The sequence below is a fragment of the Oxyura jamaicensis genome, chromosome Z (assembly GCF_011077185.1).
Source record: "Oxyura jamaicensis isolate SHBP4307 breed ruddy duck chromosome Z, BPBGC_Ojam_1.0, whole genome shotgun sequence".
Taxonomy (NCBI): domain Eukaryota; kingdom Metazoa; phylum Chordata; class Aves; order Anseriformes; family Anatidae; genus Oxyura; species Oxyura jamaicensis.
The window spans coordinates 24,999,788-25,019,885 of record NC_048926.1 but is presented as its reverse complement, the minus strand read 5'-3'; the positions used below and the strand labels follow the sequence as shown (position 1 = coordinate 25,019,885).

The window sequence follows — 20,098 nt, the reverse complement described above, 5'->3', positions numbered from 1 at the left end:
CCATTTTTCTATAACCAACAGTAAAAACAAAGACTAGTTTAGGTTACCATAATAAAATACTTCTAAATATCTGTTTAAAAAACAGACACACTGATACAAAAATCACAGATTTGCTGATACACTGTAATTATGCTATACAAGTCTCTGGCTATGCGGCAGATTGACCCTCCCCCCCCCAACTTGGTGTCCTCTGCAAACTTACTGAGGGTGCACTCAATTCCCTCATCCAAAACATCAATAAAGATATTGAAGACAATGGGCCCCAACACCGAACCCTGGGGAACACCACTGGTGACCAGCTGGATTTCACTCCATTCACCACCACTCTCTGGGCCCAGTCATCCAGGCAGTTTTTTACGCACCTAAGAGTGTGCCTGTCCAAGCCCTGGGCTGCCAGCTTCTCCAGGAGAATACTGTGGGAGACTGTGTCAAAGGCTTTGCTGAAGTCTAGGTAGACTACGTCAACAGCCTTTCCCTCATCTACCAGGTGGGTCACCCAATCGTAGAAGGAGATGAGGTTCGTCAAGCAGTTGATCAAGCTTTCATGAACCCATGCTGATTGGGCCTGATCCCCCAGTGGTCCCACATTGCACATACATTGCTTGATCGCACTCAAGATGACCTATTCCTTCTCCTTTCCTGGCACCAAGGTCAGGCTGGCAGGCCTGTAGTTCCCCAGGCCCTCCTTATGACCCTTCTTATAGATGGGTGTCAAATTACCAAGTCTCCAGTCATCCGGGACCTCTCTGGATGACCAAGACAACAGATAGATGATGGAAAGCAGCCCAGTAATCACATCTGCCTACTCCCTCAGCACCCTCGGGTAGATCCCATCCAGCCCCATGGACAGTCCAGGTAAAGCAGCAGGTTTCTAACAATTTCCACCGCAACTGTGGTGGGTTTCTTCTGTTCCCTGTTGCAGACTTCCAGGTCAGGAAGCTGACTACCTCGAGGATAAGCGGTCTGACTAATAAAGACAGATGTAAAGAGGCATTAAGAACTTCAGCCTCTTCCTTATCCTCAGTAGTCATGTTCTCCCTGCATCCAGCAGAGAATGTACATTTTCCTTGGCTCTCCTCTTACTATTAATATATTTGTAAAAACACTTTGTTATCCTTAACCATAGTGGCCAGGTTGAGTTTGTGCTGGCCTTTAGCCTTCCTGATTTTCTCTCCGCATATGTTTGCAACTTCCTTCTTCTCTCCCCACATTGCCTGCTCGTTCTAGGGTGTAAAAATTGATTATTTCATACAGCTAAGTAAGACACATAAAACACCTAAAATAATTTCCTAATTTTTGTTGTGTCACAAAAACAATAGGTCATTCTTGTTGTTTTACTAAACTTCCTTATTAATAGCTTGCTTCATTAAGCTGTTCTGTCATTAAAAACTGCTGACAGTTTATGTTTATGTGTGGTTCCAAAGCTCAGTGGAATACAGTGGTCAGCTCTAGGCAAACCACTATCGGTCGGTCCTGAGTTGTGCTCAATGAGGCCAGACGAGCTGGGGATGGAGAAGGCAAAGGGAAGAAAGAGTCGTGTTAAGAACCCAGTTGCAGCACAGCAAGTTTATCAGGATGCAAAACAACACACTGCAATTCGTTTAGCTATCTTTGAGGATATGGTAATGATGGTTAACTTGGTACTTTTGCACCTTAAATTAACTGAGAGATTGGCTTTTAAATGAATCTTTGTGTTAAATCATTTAAGAAGCAGAATGATCTTTCATTTGTCACTAGAAATTTTAATGACATTTTGGGGTAAGGTTCTCTCTCATATCAAGTTTTGCTTACTTCAGCTTATATTAAAACTTACTACTGATTGAGACCTAACAAATGAACACATTTTGTAGTGTCTGATAAAACACTTTAATTTTACTGTAGTAAAATTCCCATCCAGCCTGTTTCTTGCTACTTAAAATGTAAAATGACTCCAACTAATTAATTTTGCCTTTTCTATGCAACATAGACTACATTAATAATCCACAATAGCATGTTCTCTTCAAATAAATTTGTTTTACGTAAGTGTAGAAGTATCTACGTTTAGTAAGTATTCTACCTCATTTTAATACAGAGATTATGTTAGTAAGCTTCAAAAATACTGTGAGAGTTCAAGTGGTTATAGAAAAGAAACTGAGTAAAAACTTATTTTTAATTAAAGAGAATTTTCAAGCATCACTTGGACAATAAATACTCAACTGTAATATACATCATTAATACTATAAGGTACACTCCCCCTGCAATCGTATCTGAAAGAAATGGAATAAGAACAAAAATTAAAAGCCACATGCCGGATTTCCCCCATCCAAATATCATATGCAGCAAGCATGATGTTTGTTTGAAGATTATTGGCCTTTAGTACACAGAAATGCCAAAAATAACCAGACACTTTGATGTGAGGACTGTGACATACTTCCATTGGGGGAAAAAAGAAGAAGCTGAGAATCACTACTGTTCTACAGTTTCCAAATTCACTAGGATTCTCCCACTCTGGTAAAGACACTATCTAATGAAATAGTATTGTGAACCTGAACTACTGGCAACAGGTTAAAACCAGAAGGAGGTGATAACTAATGGTGATATAAGGGAACAGCTTCTGTGCACTTGCATTGCAGGAATCCAAAGACCAGCATGAAGTAAACACATGGTCTGAGTTCCACATTACTACCTTTCAAATTTCAGGCCAACTCCCTATTGAACAAGCAATGGAAGCTGCAAAAAAAATGAAAAATAGTATTAATTAAACAGATTGATTTCATATGGCTATAGTGAAATGCTGTTGTTCTACAGCTCAGACCCATTTCTAGAACTCCTGTGAAGACAAACTTGGCAATTTTCTTCACAAAAGTTTTTAGAAAATAGTTTGCAGTCTTTGCCTATTTATCTATGTAGGACACTTTTTTTCTTGTATGTTAAGTCTTGTATGAAATTTAGTTTTCCTTACAAAACACAAAAAAAGTGATTAAAATTAATATAAACATCAAAGAAGAGCTTAAATAAGGCATAGTAGCCTAAGTAAGAAAGAGTAAGTATCCTATGTAAGCTCTACATCTAAGTATCTACATCTAAGTATCCTATCTAAGCTCTTGTGTACTCTACATATGAATACCTGCACATAGGGACTACCACCTGGACTGGAGTGCATCCTCAACAAATTTGCTGATGACTATAAACTGTGAGGTTCTTTTGACTCCCTGGAGGGATGAGAACACTTGCAGAGGGATCGAGATAGATTGGAGCACTGAGCTATCACCAACAGCAAGAAGTTCAATACAGGAGAATGCTGGGTTCTGCAACTGGGATGGAGCAATGCTGAATACAGGTACGGACTGGGAGATTAGTGTCCGGGAAACAGTTCAGCAGAACAGGATCTGGTGGTGCTGGTCAACAGCAGGCTTAGCATGAGCCAGCAGTGTGCCCTGCAGTCAAAAGGGTGAACTGCATTTGGGGTGCACAGCATAACTAAAAGCCAACTGGTCAAAAGTTGTGATTCTCCTGCTATATTTAGTGCTGGTGCAGCCTCACCTTGAGTATTGTATACAGTTCTGGGCTCTACAGAAGGATGTTAAGTTACTTGAAAGCATCCAGAGGAGGGCAACAAAGGGTAACAGGGCAAGAAGGCCTTTTCTGTGAAGAAAGGCTGAGGACACCTGGGTTGTCCAGTCTGGAGAAAAGGAGGCTGAGAGGCAGCCTCACTGCTCTCTGCAAATTCCTGAGGAGGGGACATGCAGAGGGAGGTGCTGGCCTCTGCTCCTGGCCACTGACGACAGGACATACGGGAACAGCACAAAGCTGCACCAGGGGAAGCTCAGACTGGACATTAGGAAAAGTTCCTTTACTGTGAGGGTGGTCTTACCCTGAAAAATGCTTCCTAAGGAGGTGGCTGATATCCCACGCCTGTCAGTGTTCAGGAGATATTTGGACAATACTCTCAATAATAAGACCTGTTTTTTGTTTAGTCCTGAAGAGGTCAGACAGCTGGACTAGATGATCTTTGAACGTCCCTTCCAAACGAACTATTCTATTCTATTCTATTCCATTCCATTCTACCTGTACAGTGGCTGCATCTTTTCTACTCTAAAAAGCTAGAATTGCTATGTTCTCTAACTAGAGGCAAAAGATGAGAACTTATTCAGACCAGAGTTATCTTGTAACAAAACACTTACACATTTTATGCTTTCTGTTAGCAAATTTGAAACCTTTCTGGGAACATTCAGTGGAACATGACCAAAAATGGCTACTAACACTGGAGCTTTACTTTGCTAGACTGGTCTTCCCAAAGACAAACTATCAAGAAGTAAACAGAGACAGATCCATTTCATACCGCAATAAGCTGTGGAGCCTGGGATGAAACACTGTATATTACGATGCAGTTTTGATTCAAAGACCCACAAAGAGATTTGTAATGTTCCTTTTCAGAATTCTTCTTAGCCCTTCTTGAACAAATAAAATTTCTGAATCTGAAGTGTCTCAGCCCAAAATCTGGCCTTGCTAAGGAACAGACCAATAGGAATAGAGGGAGGAAAACACTTCAGCAGTTAACTGTATTATGTCTCCTGTGCTTCTCTGAAAAGGTCTAGAGACCAAGATCTAGACCATCATTATTATCTTGTTGAATGTGCTGGGGGAAAAAATAGCTTAACTATGACTATTGCTTCAGCTGATATTCTCATACACTGTGTCCATTATTCATTGCCACAAAGGCATCAGAATAATGGCACATACAAAGCAGTGAGTATTAACTTCCTCTTTAAGCATCTCCAAGTGCCACAATTAACTCATTGGGAAAAAGAAGATCCAAACCTACCCTGTACTTTTTTCCTCTAACGTTTTGAAAATATAAATGCATAGAAGGCTACTTTTTGGATAACTTGCCTTTTACCTTAAGGAAAAAGGACTAGGGAACAGAGTGAAAATTCAAGGATTTCATTTTCCTGCCATGAGCAGAAACAAAAGAAACAAAGATGGCTTCTCTGTCCTTTATGCCTCCACAGGTATAAAGAATCTAATCTCACATTCACAGATTGCATGCACTCCAAGAGCATGAACCACAAAAACAAAACACACAAAGAACCACTGGGGGGCAACTCCACAGAAGCACAAAGGCCTCTAACAAATGAGTACAGGTCAAGTGTGCATGCAGTTGGGAGAACTAACTAACTGATTTACTGTCTGCTGAGCCATTAAGCTCTGACACTTTCCTTCAGCAACCCTTCAGTGGACGTTGTGACTTCTGGACTGTATCAGAATAACAGACAACATATTCCTGTACATTTCAATAGTAAATAGCAAAATTAAAGTTAAAACAAAAAACAGCAAGCAAGTGGCTAATAGTAGCTGAAGCAACACACTCTGGTACCTAGCAATACTTCCCTTTAGCCAAAAAGCATGACATTTGCTACATTACCCATTTGAGCAAGAATAAGAGAAATGTTTTAATTTACATCTCTTACATTTGAAGTTCATCTTTTGACTCCTTCCTCAATTACCTGACTTAAACTTGTGAAAATTAATTGTAGTGGGTACAGAAAGAGAAGTATTAGAAAGGTGAACACCTGACCTCACAACGTGAGACATCCAGGAGTTCATACAGAAGACCTGTATGTATTATAGGGCAGCCAAAACATAAAGGGGAGTGTTAAATCTACAAAAATTATAACAGGACATGAGTTTTACTTAACAGGTGGGAAGAGGAAATATTTGCAAGGACAAACTAGTGCTCGTCAAGTACCATTGCTTAACGTCTGCACACACTACAAGGCAGATGGACTTCCACAGGTATACTATGCATCATACAGAAGTAATGTATTTTTAAAATATCACAAGCAAATAGAAATAATCTAGCTAACACCTCAATGAAAAAGCGTTTATACAGAGATACTTATAAGCTGTTCAATCACTTCCCCCTGCCCCACAGTGGGATGGGGGAGAGAATCAAAAAAGTAGAAACTCACAGGTTGAGATAATGACAGCTTAACAAGACAGAAATAAAAGCAAAATAATAATGATGATGATAAGAGAATATATAAAGCAATTGATGCACAATGTAATTTGTCACCATCCGCTGACTGATGCCCACGCGGGCCTCGAGCAGCAGAACCCCCCCCTGCAGCCAAACCACCGATTTGGCTGAACATGGTTCCACATGATATGGGATACGCCTTGGTCAGATTGGATCAGCTGTCCTGACTGTGTCCCCCTCCCAGTTCCTTGCGTACCCCCAGCAAGGGCTGGCAGGCCAGCATGAGAAGCTGAAAAGTCCTGGAGTTAGTGTAAGCTCTGCTCAGCAACAATTAAAACATTCATGTGTTGTCAACAGTTTTCTCATCCAAAATCCAGAACACCACACCAGCTACTATGAAGAAAATTAACTCTATCCTACCCAAAACCAGGACACATAAAAACACATTATCAAGAGTTAAGGAAGTAGAAACCATGGGCTGTCATTCAGCAGTATGTAAAATAATTCTTTAAATACATGTATTTTATATAAATATATATATACTTTAACAAAGGGAGAGAGGGAGGGAGTATTTATGTAATATCAATATTTGGCTCTTACCGTACTTCTATCCTTCAAAAGCTTTTCTATCACTTCAATTAACATTTCCTTTTGCTCTGGATCAAGACTAGAAGGAAAAATGAAAAAATTTTACATATTTGGTCAGAAATATCAAAAATTCAGAAAGTTTAGGTTTGTTGTCCTCCAGGCACAAGCTAGGAACCAAAAGTGTTAAAGAAACTACTTCCAGAAAAAATCAAGTATTCTAAAGAAATGATTTTAAAATACCTTGACTGAGAAAAGTTCAGTATGGAATATACATACGAATTGAAGAAATACAAAGATTACAGAACACATGTATGTAGTATAACAAAGATAATAATCTTAATACTTACAATGAAAATTTTAAGATTTAAGAAATATTAAGAGAGACTAACACATTAGGGAGAACTTGACCGCTTCAAATATTAAATCACATCAGTGCTTCTGCAGAAGGGAATTCTTTCGTAAGAATGAAAGAATTCAGTAGTAAATGAACATCACACCAAGCAGAATGATACCTTTACTACCTGATTAATAACAAAGCTTCAAGTAAGGCACTTTGTTAACTTGATCAACTTTAGTCAGAAGTGTGGGAATTCAAAAAGTTTTAGAAGTTGTAGTCAAGTGTATATGTACCAAGCTGGTGTGTAATCTAAAGAAAAATAGGCTGCTTCAAGTCCTATATAAACAGTAAAGCTGGAGATAAAACTGCAGTTACAAAAAAAGAAAAAAAAAAAGGTTTTTATTAACCTTTTGCATATTCAATAAGCAAAGTTTGCCAGACACATTGTTCATTGCCAGACTTCCTTCCTAGCTTTCTTTTGTAATATACACAAAACACAACTGGTAGGCAAGGACTAACTTGTCGTTCCAGTTTCTTCTTCATCGTGGATCTATATAGCATGGAAGAACTCAAAGCCAAGGCAGAAGAAAATACGACGATACAGTAGACTCAAAGAGGTATATGGACATAGAGTTCTGTAACTTTGAAAACTCATTTAAATATGGATACAATCACAATTAAGGAAGCGTTTGGTCATCATTGTACACTTCAGTTTCAATGCTGACTGATTAACTAACTGCCCTAAAGCACAGTACATCCTTTACAGTACAGATTCACAAATGAGTATCTAGCTGCACACTACTTCACTACGACTGTAATATCTAGCAATACCAGAGCATGCTAAATAGATAACTAAACTTTGTTAGAAGTTTAGCATACTGTCAGCATACGTAGAACAACAGCATTGTTCTATCCGTATTTTTACAGTCACCTTTTGTTTCAAGTTCTATTTTTGTTTAAACAAAAGAACAAATTTTAATGTATCTTTTGCCAACGACCAAAACCTTCAGATGAAAAGCCTAAAGTCTTTCTAATAGGCCTTATTTCAAACTTTTAAAGTTGGCATGAGAAAGAGGGAGGTGAATAATTTAGTATTAAGACATTTTGAAAAATACCAATTTTGTACATGACCAAGACAATTTCTGAGAAGGGTTTTGATGATTGAATTCCCATTTCTCCACCTCCTCTCTCTGAGGTTTTAGATAAGGAAAAGGCTAAAGAGCTCAGAGCAATGTGTTCCCATTATGGCATCTATTAGTAATAGCATGGTATGTATTAATATTAGCAACGGAACTTTTAAGAAGTCCTTTTCCAAATCTTGCTGTGAGTAACTTCAAGTACACAGTTTTCTATTGATAGACAGAAGACACCAATAGCTTTGAAGTGCACTCTAAATAAGCAAGAGGTCTGACATTTTCAATGATAAAATTACTCCAATGTAGCTAGCAATGTTGATTACTTTGGGCACAAATGTTGCTGTTCATACTATGCCTGACATCTCCTCTGTTTGGATATGTGAGGTTCCTGCTGCTAAGATTGATTGAACCACTAATGAACAAGCTCTTCTAGGTCAGGCATACATCCAAACACCATGATACTAAATGCAAGGAAGATTGGAGTATCGAGCCCGCATCCTGAAATCTGTAACACCAAGTGAGCTACAGGACTATGAAAGAGATAGAGAAGTTATGGAAACCAAAAAGTAAATGAAGCATACAGGCACCATTAGAATAAACTGCTAGTACTTCTTGCTTAAATGCTCTCAGAAGATGGAGTAATTAGATGTAGGACAGTACATAAACTGTTGACTAATCTTCAAATCAAAAATGTATGCCCCGCAAAATTCTGATTCTGACCAACTTCAGAGTCTTCTGAAATGACTTGCTTATAAAAAAAATAGGCCAGAAAACAGCCTTGCCACCAGTGAATGATCTGTATCGCTGAACTGTGGAGCTACCAGTCATGATCCCTCGATACATCTGCTTACACTGTCAGTTAAAGACCCTTATTTGAAGGCAAACCAACTGTATCTGCCTATAGAGAAATTAATTTGATAGTCTCTTCACCAATTCTGCAAATTGCTGCTTCTTCACATAATCCAGAAAATTATATTCTCTCCCTTTGTCCTGTAGCAAACCAGTGCTATGAGCTATGACAACTGTAGAAGTGTATTTTTAAAACATGATGGTAAAGTTGGCATGCTTTCTATAAACAGCTCTCAAATCCTTCTACCATGGACAAAATTGCTAGTTACTACTCTATTCACAAGTGACCATGAAGTTTATTGTAGTCCAGGTACAGCTATAGCAGTTTGAAACCTCACATTATGATGCCTAGGACATTTATGTGAAGTAAAAACTTTTGTGAAGGGTGTACAGGCCCTCTAAACCATTAAAGATACTTTTAGGGAATATTAGTTTCATTAGCAAATGAAAACAGGCAAGGATTAATTACTGTGAGATTCATGTCCATTTTACTACCAGTCAGAAAATCGTGAGAACTAGAAGAGAGTGAAGCCAGTTTCTTCAAATCATGCTGTAAGGGATAAGCTTTTTATGATATTTGCAAGAATGATTTCAAGATCTTGCTGATTAAGAGTGTACCCACCTCTTTTTAAGAGCTCTTCTATAGCAACAATTTCAGAAGAGGGAAGAGGAAGATTTGGAAGAGGTGAATTTGCATAGATAAAATTTCTAGTAGGTAGTATTAATTTGTCATCTACACTACAAACCACAATAAATGCCTTTAAGATGAAAGATACAGATGCTAAACACAAATCTTAGATTCTGAGAAGACAAATCAAAATATTTACCTATAATGATGACAGTAACTGGCATATTAAAACCAAAAGATATGAGTGTATCAGTTTCTTTCTAAATCTTTTTGTACTTATCCTGTTATTCTAGCAAGCATGAGACAGTTCAGGGGTGCATTACTGTATCAAGGGTGAACCAATTCCACAAATGAAGATTTTAATTTCTGAAACTTACAATACATCTGAGTTTGCTATACATATATCAAAGCACTATGGTTATTAACCAAAGCACCTTGATCTTAAAGTCATATTACAAGAATATGCCATGGAAAACAATGGAGGAAAGAAAACAATGTAATGCTTACCCAGTGGTAAAAAAGCAAATTCAAAAATAATAGAATTGTATTCTCAAATTTTTATGAAGACATTTTAAACAGATAGTAGTGATTTAACAAAATTCTCACAGTACTCAGTGTCTTTCAAAAAAGCAGCAGATAGTATTTCTACTATTGACCAACAGTTAAAATCAAGAATCTGAAGACATTTGCTGTAGTAACTTAGGAAAAAAAATCCAAAGGTGGCTAAACTCCAGTAAAATCAGTTCAGTGACTGAATGTCTACATACATTTTGTACTTTTTAATAAACAGATCTGATAAACATGTCTGAGGAACACACAACCCCCACACAAGTCTTACTAAAGAGTCCACAGTGATCTTTACAATCACATTTCAGTATTTTTCAGAATGACTCACCTGTACAGTTTTTGGATTGCATGGGCTGCATTCTTCCTCACATAAGGTGATAAATCAGAAGAGGCTTCCTTAATAGCAAGCATCATAATAGGAACAATAATTGGCACACGGATACTAGACAGAACCCTCAAAGCACTTGCACGGATTAGCTGATTAGGATCCTAAAAAACAGCAGAGAAGGGAAGAAATAGGATGGGCAGAAAAACATTATCAAATCCTCTGAGGCATTTACACTAGTGAGGGCACGTTAATCTACCTATATCTACCAGATCAATCAGACTTGCAATTTAAAGACAAACTAATAAGTAAATGTGCCAAACTTCATGCAATAAACATTCAACAACAAAAGACAGAAAACATTAAAATATTAAAAAATCTAGAAAACTGGCAAAGGAGAACTATAATTCATTTTTTTATAAACCAACTTTTAATGATCAATGATCTGAAACTGCAGTCCAAGTGGAATTGAGATATTCTCAAAAACTAACTAGCTTAGTTTTATTATTAAATATAACAATTAGCAAACTAAAATGTGGTTCTTAGCTGTGATAATCCCACTCAAGTTCTTCCTAACTACATATCCACTTCTATTCTTTACTGCAAGATATAATCTAAAGCCAGTAATGAAATGCATTTTTTTAAGAACGTGAAATTTTAAAGCCTGTACTTTGTAACTTTAAAGCCTGTAGTATCTGTAGATACTATGTTCTATCTGTAGAATAGTTATGTAAATCTAGTCCATTCACCATGGGCTTTGCACACACCTAGAATAGCCATATAAGAAGAGTACAAGGAATAAATACAACAACAAAAAAGCAACCTCCTCTTATAAAATCTGGCCAAATTTAAGGGCAGAGACTTAAAAGACCTTTCTAAATCTCTAGAGTCACACTTCAAAGGCAATCCAAATTTTTGCTCTCAAATCCCATACCACATTAATATGAATCAGAAATAAAACTCTACTGAAGGCTACATTTTCAGCACTTTTTATTAGAAGTAGCACATGCAAGACATTGAGTATTGTTATTTAAGTACTGCTGTCTTCCTCATGTTCCACTTCTCTGTTGCACATAAACATCTTTTAAACAGAAACAGGTAGATCATAGAAAAATAAGGTCTTCTTTCTACATGCATAATGTACCTTGTAAAGAGCAAAGTCATTCCAGAAGTTAAATGTCCTGCATGTGAACTCAAGAGCACCACTCAGCTACTTTTCTTTAGTAAGGTAATTTTAACTTCATGAAAGCTAAGCTGCTTTATACTTGATGAGGTTTGAGGCAGCACAAAAAAATCTGTCAACAACGTATCTGCATCTGGTAAAGTAGTTTCAAGTTATCTATATGCTTTAGTTTACCTGACTACACTTAAAAATACCTGTTTTTGTGATGCCTGCTCAGAATTCTGTATGAAATGTTGTTTAAGAGTCACTCACTTTTAAAGCACGCTGAAAAGTACTGATGGACAACAATGCTAGATCTTGCTGCTCTTCTGCATAACGCATCAGATAAACGTATACGAGCTTCTTTATCTGAAAAGAAAACCACAAAAAACATGGTTACAAGGAAGTTTTGGAACTCTGTAAAACAAAAAATAGAAACAACATTTTATTCTTGATTTTTATTTTGTTCTTTTCTTGAGCTCTTCTTACAGGAAGAGATAATACATGACTAGAATACTCACATTTCTCAAATGCCTTATGACTTACTGTAATTCCTTTAATAGCAATTCCCTGAGGTGCTACAATATTACCTACTTAGTGATACAGTCAGATCAAGACTAACAATACAAAGTATTGCATTATATTATATATTATATAGTATTGCATTATATTATTATCCAGTAAATAAAGACTTCAATAACATAAGAAGCTGCCATGTGGCAACTAACCACATGAGCACTCCTAATACATTCTTATGGGGAAAAAAAATGAAAGAAAAAAAAAGAGTGAAAACCTTGGCAATTGCAGTTTAAACAAGCCCATTTTACCCTGAAACTCAAAATCAATTACTTTAACACATTTGAAAGAGAACGTAAGTTCCAGCTGAAGTATGGTAACTTATGCTATTTAACTTGGATTAAAAGAACACTTCTGACTATGCCTTGGACAAAAGCAAAGGGTATTAGATCTGCCTTTGCCCAGCTTGAAGCAGTCAAAAGATGTAGCTAATATAAGCATATTACAAAGGATGCAATGTTCAAAGATTAAGAAAACCTCAATATGCGTTTGGAGGAGGAGGGTATTCAATTTAGTTCACTTTACCCCCTCACGACCACTGTATGTCAAGGAAGCAGGGAAAATATTTTTTACATTTGAGTTGTAAACTGACTATTGGGGCTTATAATGGAAAAGTCTGAAAGACCCTCAACTACAGCTGTGCTATAATTACCATCACTATCAGAAGATGTATCCTTGTGCCAGTTCTGGCAAAAAGCATAATATTAAATCACAGAAGGTTACACCACACTAAATTATTTGTTGTTCAGCTCCAGACAAGCAGCAATCAACATTGACCACAAGAGGCCTATGCACTGAATGACTGCAGGTGTGCAAAGAAAGCCTCCTTTGCTTGAAACCACTCTGTGACTAGAAATGGAAGCCCTTAGAGCTTCGTGACTACACTGTTCTTTTATCATTTACCTTCACTCAATGTTAAAATGCTCCTTTCTATAAAACTAATCATAACAGGGGCACATTAGGCTTGAGGAACACAGGCAGATTTGTTTAATTAGTTTATCAATATAAGCACATAAAACTCCATGAGGTATTGACCAAGACCTATTTTTGTTCTATACCACCAATTGTTTATTAGGTCACTTTTTGCATCCTTACCATTCATGACATGATGCACATAATCAAGTTGAGGTCAGTGTGTACTTAAAAAAATAAAATAAAAAAATCACAAGGCACTTATGTAAATAATAAGATGCCCTTTGCTTTTCTTAAGGCAAATGAACATGTTGTATTGCTTCTTCACCAACAATTTCCTATACCAGAGTATTCAGCATACGTTTAAAATTAAAACAACAACAACAACACAGTAGCATTTTCTGGTCAGGAAAGTCACACAGATACAAAGTCACTCAGATAAACTGATGTATTTTATGCTACTGCACTGTAGGAATTAGTACAGACAGACTTCCATTAGAATTAAAGATGGGGGGAAATTTGGCAAAATGGTTTCAAAAAACAGAATCAATGCACTAAGAATCTGACTTAGCCCATTCCAAGTCATCTCTAGTAACTTCAGAAGCATCCTAACTGTTACCTAACTAAGCTTCGTAAAGAAATTAGTTGACTGCCTTTTCTGAATGCCATGATATCTTTCAGTCTCCTCCTCCTAAATGAATGCTAGCACTGAATTGTAGAAAAAATAACTGTAACCACTGCACAGAGGAAGATGTGAATTCACATAATTTCTTTTTGTTTTAAAATATAATAGAAAAACCATAAAATACTAACAGAGAAACATTTCCTGTAATTAATGTTAGGTTATGTTATAAAACCATCTTCACACACACAAAGGAACAAAGCGAGTCAATAGGGTGGGGGGAAGGAAATAATACCCTGCCTTTGCTACTGTGACAGGTCCATCTCAGGAGCCACCATCACATGTCCGCAAACCCACAGGCACACAAAGGCACAGCAGCAGGAGGGAACCCACATTTAGGACTCAGAGGAAGGGACACCCTGTCGGGCCCCTCCCAGGATGTTCTCAGCCCCAGTGTATCTAAGTGTGAAGCCCATCAAGAGTTAACACCAGAGCACATCTCAGACTGAAGGGCTTTGCTACTTAAGAGCATGGGACCCAGTATAGGATGCAATGTATTTTAGGATTGCTTAGGACTTACGGGATGCTTTGGGGAGGAAGCAAAGGCATGGAAAGGGAAGGACCTATGTAATTTGGAATCTGTAGATAAAAATGAGATAAGCAGATAAAGACAGACAGTAACATCTAAACAGTTTTTTGGTTGGCAGCCTTGATTTTCTGTGTCCTGCACAGGATCAGCATTTTGTTAAATTTTCTTTTCAAATTCCATTTTAAACCGTTGTCCTCCATGAGGTACACACACTTTCACATTCAATAGAGAGTATGTGCCAGCAACCAGAGTCACTGGAGCCTCTACCAGCCACTAAAGTAAAGCTGCTGGATGGACTCATACTCCATGAATGTCTATATACTCTCCCTCTTGCAGTCCTTCACCTTGAAGGGCCGAGCCAGTGGTGGTGTTTGTATTCATGCAAATCCTCTATGCCAATTTTTGTGGCTGCTGCTGTACACATGTATGTATTGCATATATTTATATATAAAGACTAAACACATATTTATGTATGCATGGGCCCATGAAATGAACTTTTTGTTTACACTTGTAACATACACTTCCAGGAGAGGAGAGAAGAATTAGAGCATGCATTCAAATAGTTTTGTTTTTTCAAACCCAGTACTTCAAAAACAACATTTGTTACATTTTTCCAAAATTATGATCCTGTACAATAGCAAGTACCTAATTGTATCAAGAGCTTGCTCTGCTAACCTCCAACTTGTTGAGGACTTGACACTTGTTGGTGACTATACAGTCTGGAACTGCAAAATTACAGCCATTATTTTCACTTTCATTTGTCAAGTCAACTACAACTCTTGACACCTCTCCAGAGCTGACAGCGGATGCATAGTACTGGTAGTGAGCATCAAGAATAACAGCTATTTATTTATAAAACCCTTGTCTGTACAACTTTCTAATGCAAATGCTGCTTTAGATTTCCTTGAGCCACATGGAAAGCCTGTTGATTAAAACACATCATTGTTGAAGGTAATCAACATTTTAATTCCTAAAATTTTTTTTGAATAAAATCCTAGTCCAAAATAGGACCTTTTCTTGCTTACTTATGAGGGAAGAAAAGAGATACAGAAGCAAGCTACATTATGCATTGAACACCTGATACTGGGGGCAAAGCCAGACAAATATGCTGCTACAATAAAATGGATGATAAATAGGCAGAAAGAAAGCTTTTAGTTCTGCTTTTGTTTTTATTTATTTAAGTCCTGAAAACACCTAGTAAGTCTCCTGACAATTAATAAAAATTCACGTAATTTAGTGTAAGTTGAATAAACTCAAAGACCTTGTCTCAAGAAATTAACTCCACCAACAGATGATTTTCACCCAGCTTCTTCACCAGCTGCTCCCATGGAAAGTTTAATTTTTCTAGAGTCTACCCCTTTTTCATACAATTCCTCTCATAATTCTTCATAAAAAATTAATGAATAAAGGCATAGACCTAAAATGCTTTAGAGTCTACATGTCTTGTAAAGCATACTGTAAGCAACCCAAACAGTTGGGATTACATTGCATATTAGTAAAAATTTCTTTACTCAAGCTGGGACCTATTCCTCCTCCCCTTCTCCCCCCAACAGTCATGTTTTTTCAAAAGATTCTAACATTTGAAAGCATCTGTTTTGTAATCTTCGGGGATCACAGGCATTCACATTAATAAGTAATGCATTAGAAGAACTCTTATAAACTAAGTTATCAAAAGCACCATTTAAATGTTGTGGACAAACACATTATTTTAAACACACTTTATTAGCAACATCACATTTTGTCTAATCACAAATTCCTACAGAGACTTATTTAATTGAGTTAAAGTGATCTTGCTTTGCAATGCAAATGATTAAACACTCCATTTTTTACAAATATACTACAGGAATAGCACTGTGAAAACTTGTTTTTTTTTAATCTAACCTCCATTTTTTTTTTTAAATCTTGCCTCTCTGCTTTTATATGCAATAGATATTTTCAAATAATACATAGCACAATCCCCCAGTCAAACTTTGCAAGTTCCATCACAATTGGAATATAATATAGTAACTTTTCTTGGCAGGTAATTGCAACCACATTATTCCATAAACTTCTGATCAATCTTCTTTAAAGCATTAAAAACATTTAAACACATAACAGTCAAAAACACATCCCCTTGTGGTTTTGATTTTTTTTTTTTTTTTAAATAATGTCAAAAGTCAATAGCATTATCCCCTCCCCCCAACCAAATCACAGTGGGTTTCCTTCATTTACACAATTTTTTTTTTCCAATGACAGCATCATAGAAAAGAAATTCTAGTAAAAAATGCTAATGAAAAGTTACAGTTTATACTGAATTCAGACATTATCAGCTAAAACTTTCATAAGCAGATCCTGTGTAAGAGTGTTTTTACTATGCTGTAGGAATACCTCAATATTTTTACTGGCAACATTCTTCACAACAGCAGGAAAGAGCTCAGAAGCATTTTTTCCCTTTGCAATCATCTGGAAAAAAAAAAAAAAGTAATAGTATCATTTATTAGTGTTTTGGTTTTGCTTTTTTGTCTTTTTTTTTTTTTTTTAATTAAAGAGACATTTATTCCAGATAAATATTTCTCTGATTTTTCTGTTAACTACTGCCGGCCATAGAAAGAAACCACTAAATTCAAGCTGGTAATGACTGTAGGGGAGCAGTGGTAGAATCAACACATTAGATGTTACCATACCAGACTGCAAACCAATTTTAATGCTTTTGAAATTAAAATTAATGCTTTCAAAACAAATGAAGATCTTGCTCATTTGAAAAGCCTTACTGAGGGCTTTGTGAGCTACTATCAGAAAAAAAAAAAAAAAAGACAGATCAGGATAAACTGCTTAAGATTAAAACCTTCTTCCTCTTCCAGAAATTATTTTGATGTGCAACAGAAACAAAGAGAAAAAGGAAAATCAGATAGACATCACACTTGAAAAACAAAGTAGGGTTGGTATCCATAGGAAGTTAAACATAAAAGGCCTTAAAGTGTTTATGGAGAACAAAGAAGAATGAAAGTAAAAGCATGACCAGTCAACCCATTAGTGTGTGTGTTTGTTTTTAAATTAAGTTTTTATATTTGATCTCAGGAAGTCTGAAACTAGGGCACATAGTAAATAACAAAATTGTTCACTCAGTAAAGAGCACCAGTAACAAAAGCCCAGTTCAGCTTCATCCCATATATGAACGCCTAAAAGAAAAAGTTTTTTATAAGAAGTACATCAAAAGGAATAGAGTACTTCAACAGACACTTCAGCTGCACAGCTCTCTCATCTCTTAGATCTAATTCCAGCAGAATGCCTGCCAATAATTCATATCCACGATGCAAACCCTGGAAATTTCACAGATGTCTTACAAGTCTTCAAGTTACAATGCCACTACAGATGACTCATTCAGAACAGTGTCCACAGCTACAGAGAAGCCAGGATACAGGCAGCCAAACATCAAGCTACTTGGAAAGAAGAGTTCACAAAGACAATCAAGTATGCATGGATCCAACACAGGCATGTATTTTGCAATGGAGTTGCTGCTTTTTCTGTCTCACACTTCCACCATTGCTTAACATTATACAGCTGATAAAACCTCATATTCCTAACTCACAGATCTGTTTGTCTCATAGGTAGAATGAACACCTTAAGAGCGTGAAGAACTAGTATTTAGCGTAACAAAAGAAGAAGTGAAATCAGGCAATACCTTGACAGACTTTATGCTTGGAGAAGAAAGGCAAAACAAGAAAGAACATGTCTAAAGTTCAAGCTATCGCTGAGTGGAGCCTTTTGAAAGGTTTTAAGAGCAGCTTTGCCAGATAACATTTCATTTTAACTGACTTAACATCTTAAATTATTTTTTGCAGCTGGACTAAAGCACAGGAAATGACTCAAACTAAGAAATAAGCAAACTGCAAACATTTCAATGGTTTTAAAATAAGAATCTAAATTAAGCACTACTGTCAGGACTGGGGGACAGTGTAATAAGAATCAAATTCAGAATGACGAGTTGAGCAGAATTCAGTAACAATATGCATTGCGTAGAAGTACCACAGAATAGCACATTATCAGTCTTCACATCTTGATGCAGCAAAGTTAGGCTATTCAGAAATGCAGGCGATTCTCCTGATAGACTAAAACCCTATACACTACTTCCATTATTTAACTGACCGACTGCAGTATCTCCAGCGTACCATGGAAATTTGTATTTAGATCCTTTTCAAAGAGTATACTTTGACTCATTAAGTCATAAAGTCATTAGCATCAGTCATGATTAGCATAAACACTTCTTACCCCAGGGTACACTAAATTTAAAAAAAACTTACTTTTTTTTTCCCAAGACCAAGGTCTATCTCATCATTTTTGCTGCTATGGCCAGACATTCTCCAGTTGTGTCATCTTGTATACCTGAAGTTCCTGCACAAACAGGAACTTTCATTCTAGAAGAAGCTTTACGCATGCCCACAAGTCTGCATGCACTTATGTCCCTCCAAAATATAGACACTGTGAATAAAAGGGTGTGATAAACTGTTTTGTTTTCTTTTCTTTTTTAGAATGAGACAAAACATATGAATTTCTCCATGGGAAATCAGGCACACAAATTTGTTTCTGCATTTATGCTTTAAAAATTTTTGGGAGCAAAATTCCACTGGAGGAGAGATCTGTTAAATTGTAAGGAATCTCTGTCCCAGAGAGAGTTTGCCAACAACCGTAAGAGGAAGAAGCAGCAAAAGGAACCGTAAGAAACGTTCTCCTGGTGCTTTGCCACCACATCTATATGAATCAATAAAAATTCAGCTTCTTGAAAAGAGCAGGAAAGCTATCGGTCTACTAAAAGAGCAAGAAAGCTATCAGTTTGTAAAGCTTTCTCCTTTATCTAAAATTAGTGAAAAAAACTGTTCCCATGAGACATGTTAAACAATACTCTGACAAGTTCCTTTTTCCTCTAGTAATAAGGCTAGAGGAAGCCTTTTATCTCTGGAAAACACACCTCGTGTCCCAGATCTTGCTAAATGTAAGCAAACAACTGCTAATGCAAAGGTGTCTTTGCACCCAGAAAGACCATTATCACCACAGCTACAGGCTTTTTGGTAATTGTGCAAGGTCCCAGTCCTGGCCTGTAAAGATCATTGTTTTGACTTGTTATGTGAACCGGAGGTTGGTACCAGATAACTGTTATGAGGCACAGTTGAAGCACCAGTTAACACCTTGAAAATGTGGAACAAACTGAAAAGAGAGGATCCAGTAATACAAACAATTCACTAACAGTCAAGTAAAGGCCAACCTTAGGAACTAGAAGACTGTTTTTACTTTAAGACAAGAAGCAGCAGATAAATCACAGAATCACAGAATAGTCTAGGTTGGAAGAGACCTCAAGATCACCGAGTCCAACCTCTGACCTAACGCTAACAAATCTTCCACTAAACCATATCCCTAAGCTCTACATCTAAACGTCTTTTAAAGACCTCCAGGGATGGTGACTCAACCACTTCCCTGGGCAGCCCGTTCCAATGCCTAACAACCCGTTCAGTAAAGAAGTTCTTCCTAATATCCAACCTAAACCTCCCCTGGCGCAACTTTAGCCCATTCCCCCTCGTCCTGTCACCAGGCACGTGGGAGAATAGACCAACCCCCACCTCGCTACAGCCTCCTTTCAGGTACCTGTAGAGTGCAATAAGGTCGCCCCTGAGCCTCCTCTTCTCCAGGCTAAACAGTCCCAGCTCCCTCAGCCGCTCCTCATAAGACTTGTTCTCCAGACCCTTCACCAGCTTCCTTGCCCTTCTCTGGACTCGCTCAAGCACCTCCATGTCCTTCTTGTAGCGAGGGGCCCAAAACTGAACGCAGTACTCGAAGTGAGGCCTCACCAGAACCGAGTACAGGGGGACAATCACTT

The 20,098-nt window shown here is 37.3% G+C and overlaps 1 protein-coding gene across 5 annotated transcripts in view; it reads right to left on the bottom strand.

Annotated features, from left to right (window-relative positions):
- AP3B1 (adaptor related protein complex 3 subunit beta 1) overlaps positions 1-20,098 on the bottom strand; it is a 157,263-nt gene that overhangs the window by 120,356 nt on the left and 16,809 nt on the right. For all 5 annotated transcript variants that reach the window (XR_004746162.1, XR_004746161.1, XM_035309919.1 and 2 more), the window contains exons 3-6: positions 16,618-16,692; positions 11,825-11,920; positions 10,393-10,553; positions 6,560-6,626 (exon numbers count right to left, since the gene is read on the bottom strand). Coding sequence is in view for 3 of the 5 variants with exons in the window: in XM_035309919.1 (XP_035165810.1) it covers positions 6,560-6,626; positions 10,393-10,553; positions 11,825-11,920; positions 16,618-16,692 (399 nt within the window). In the remaining 2 variants the exon portion in view is untranslated. The remainder of the gene's footprint in view (positions 1-6,559; positions 6,627-10,392; positions 10,554-11,824; positions 11,921-16,617; positions 16,693-20,098) is intronic.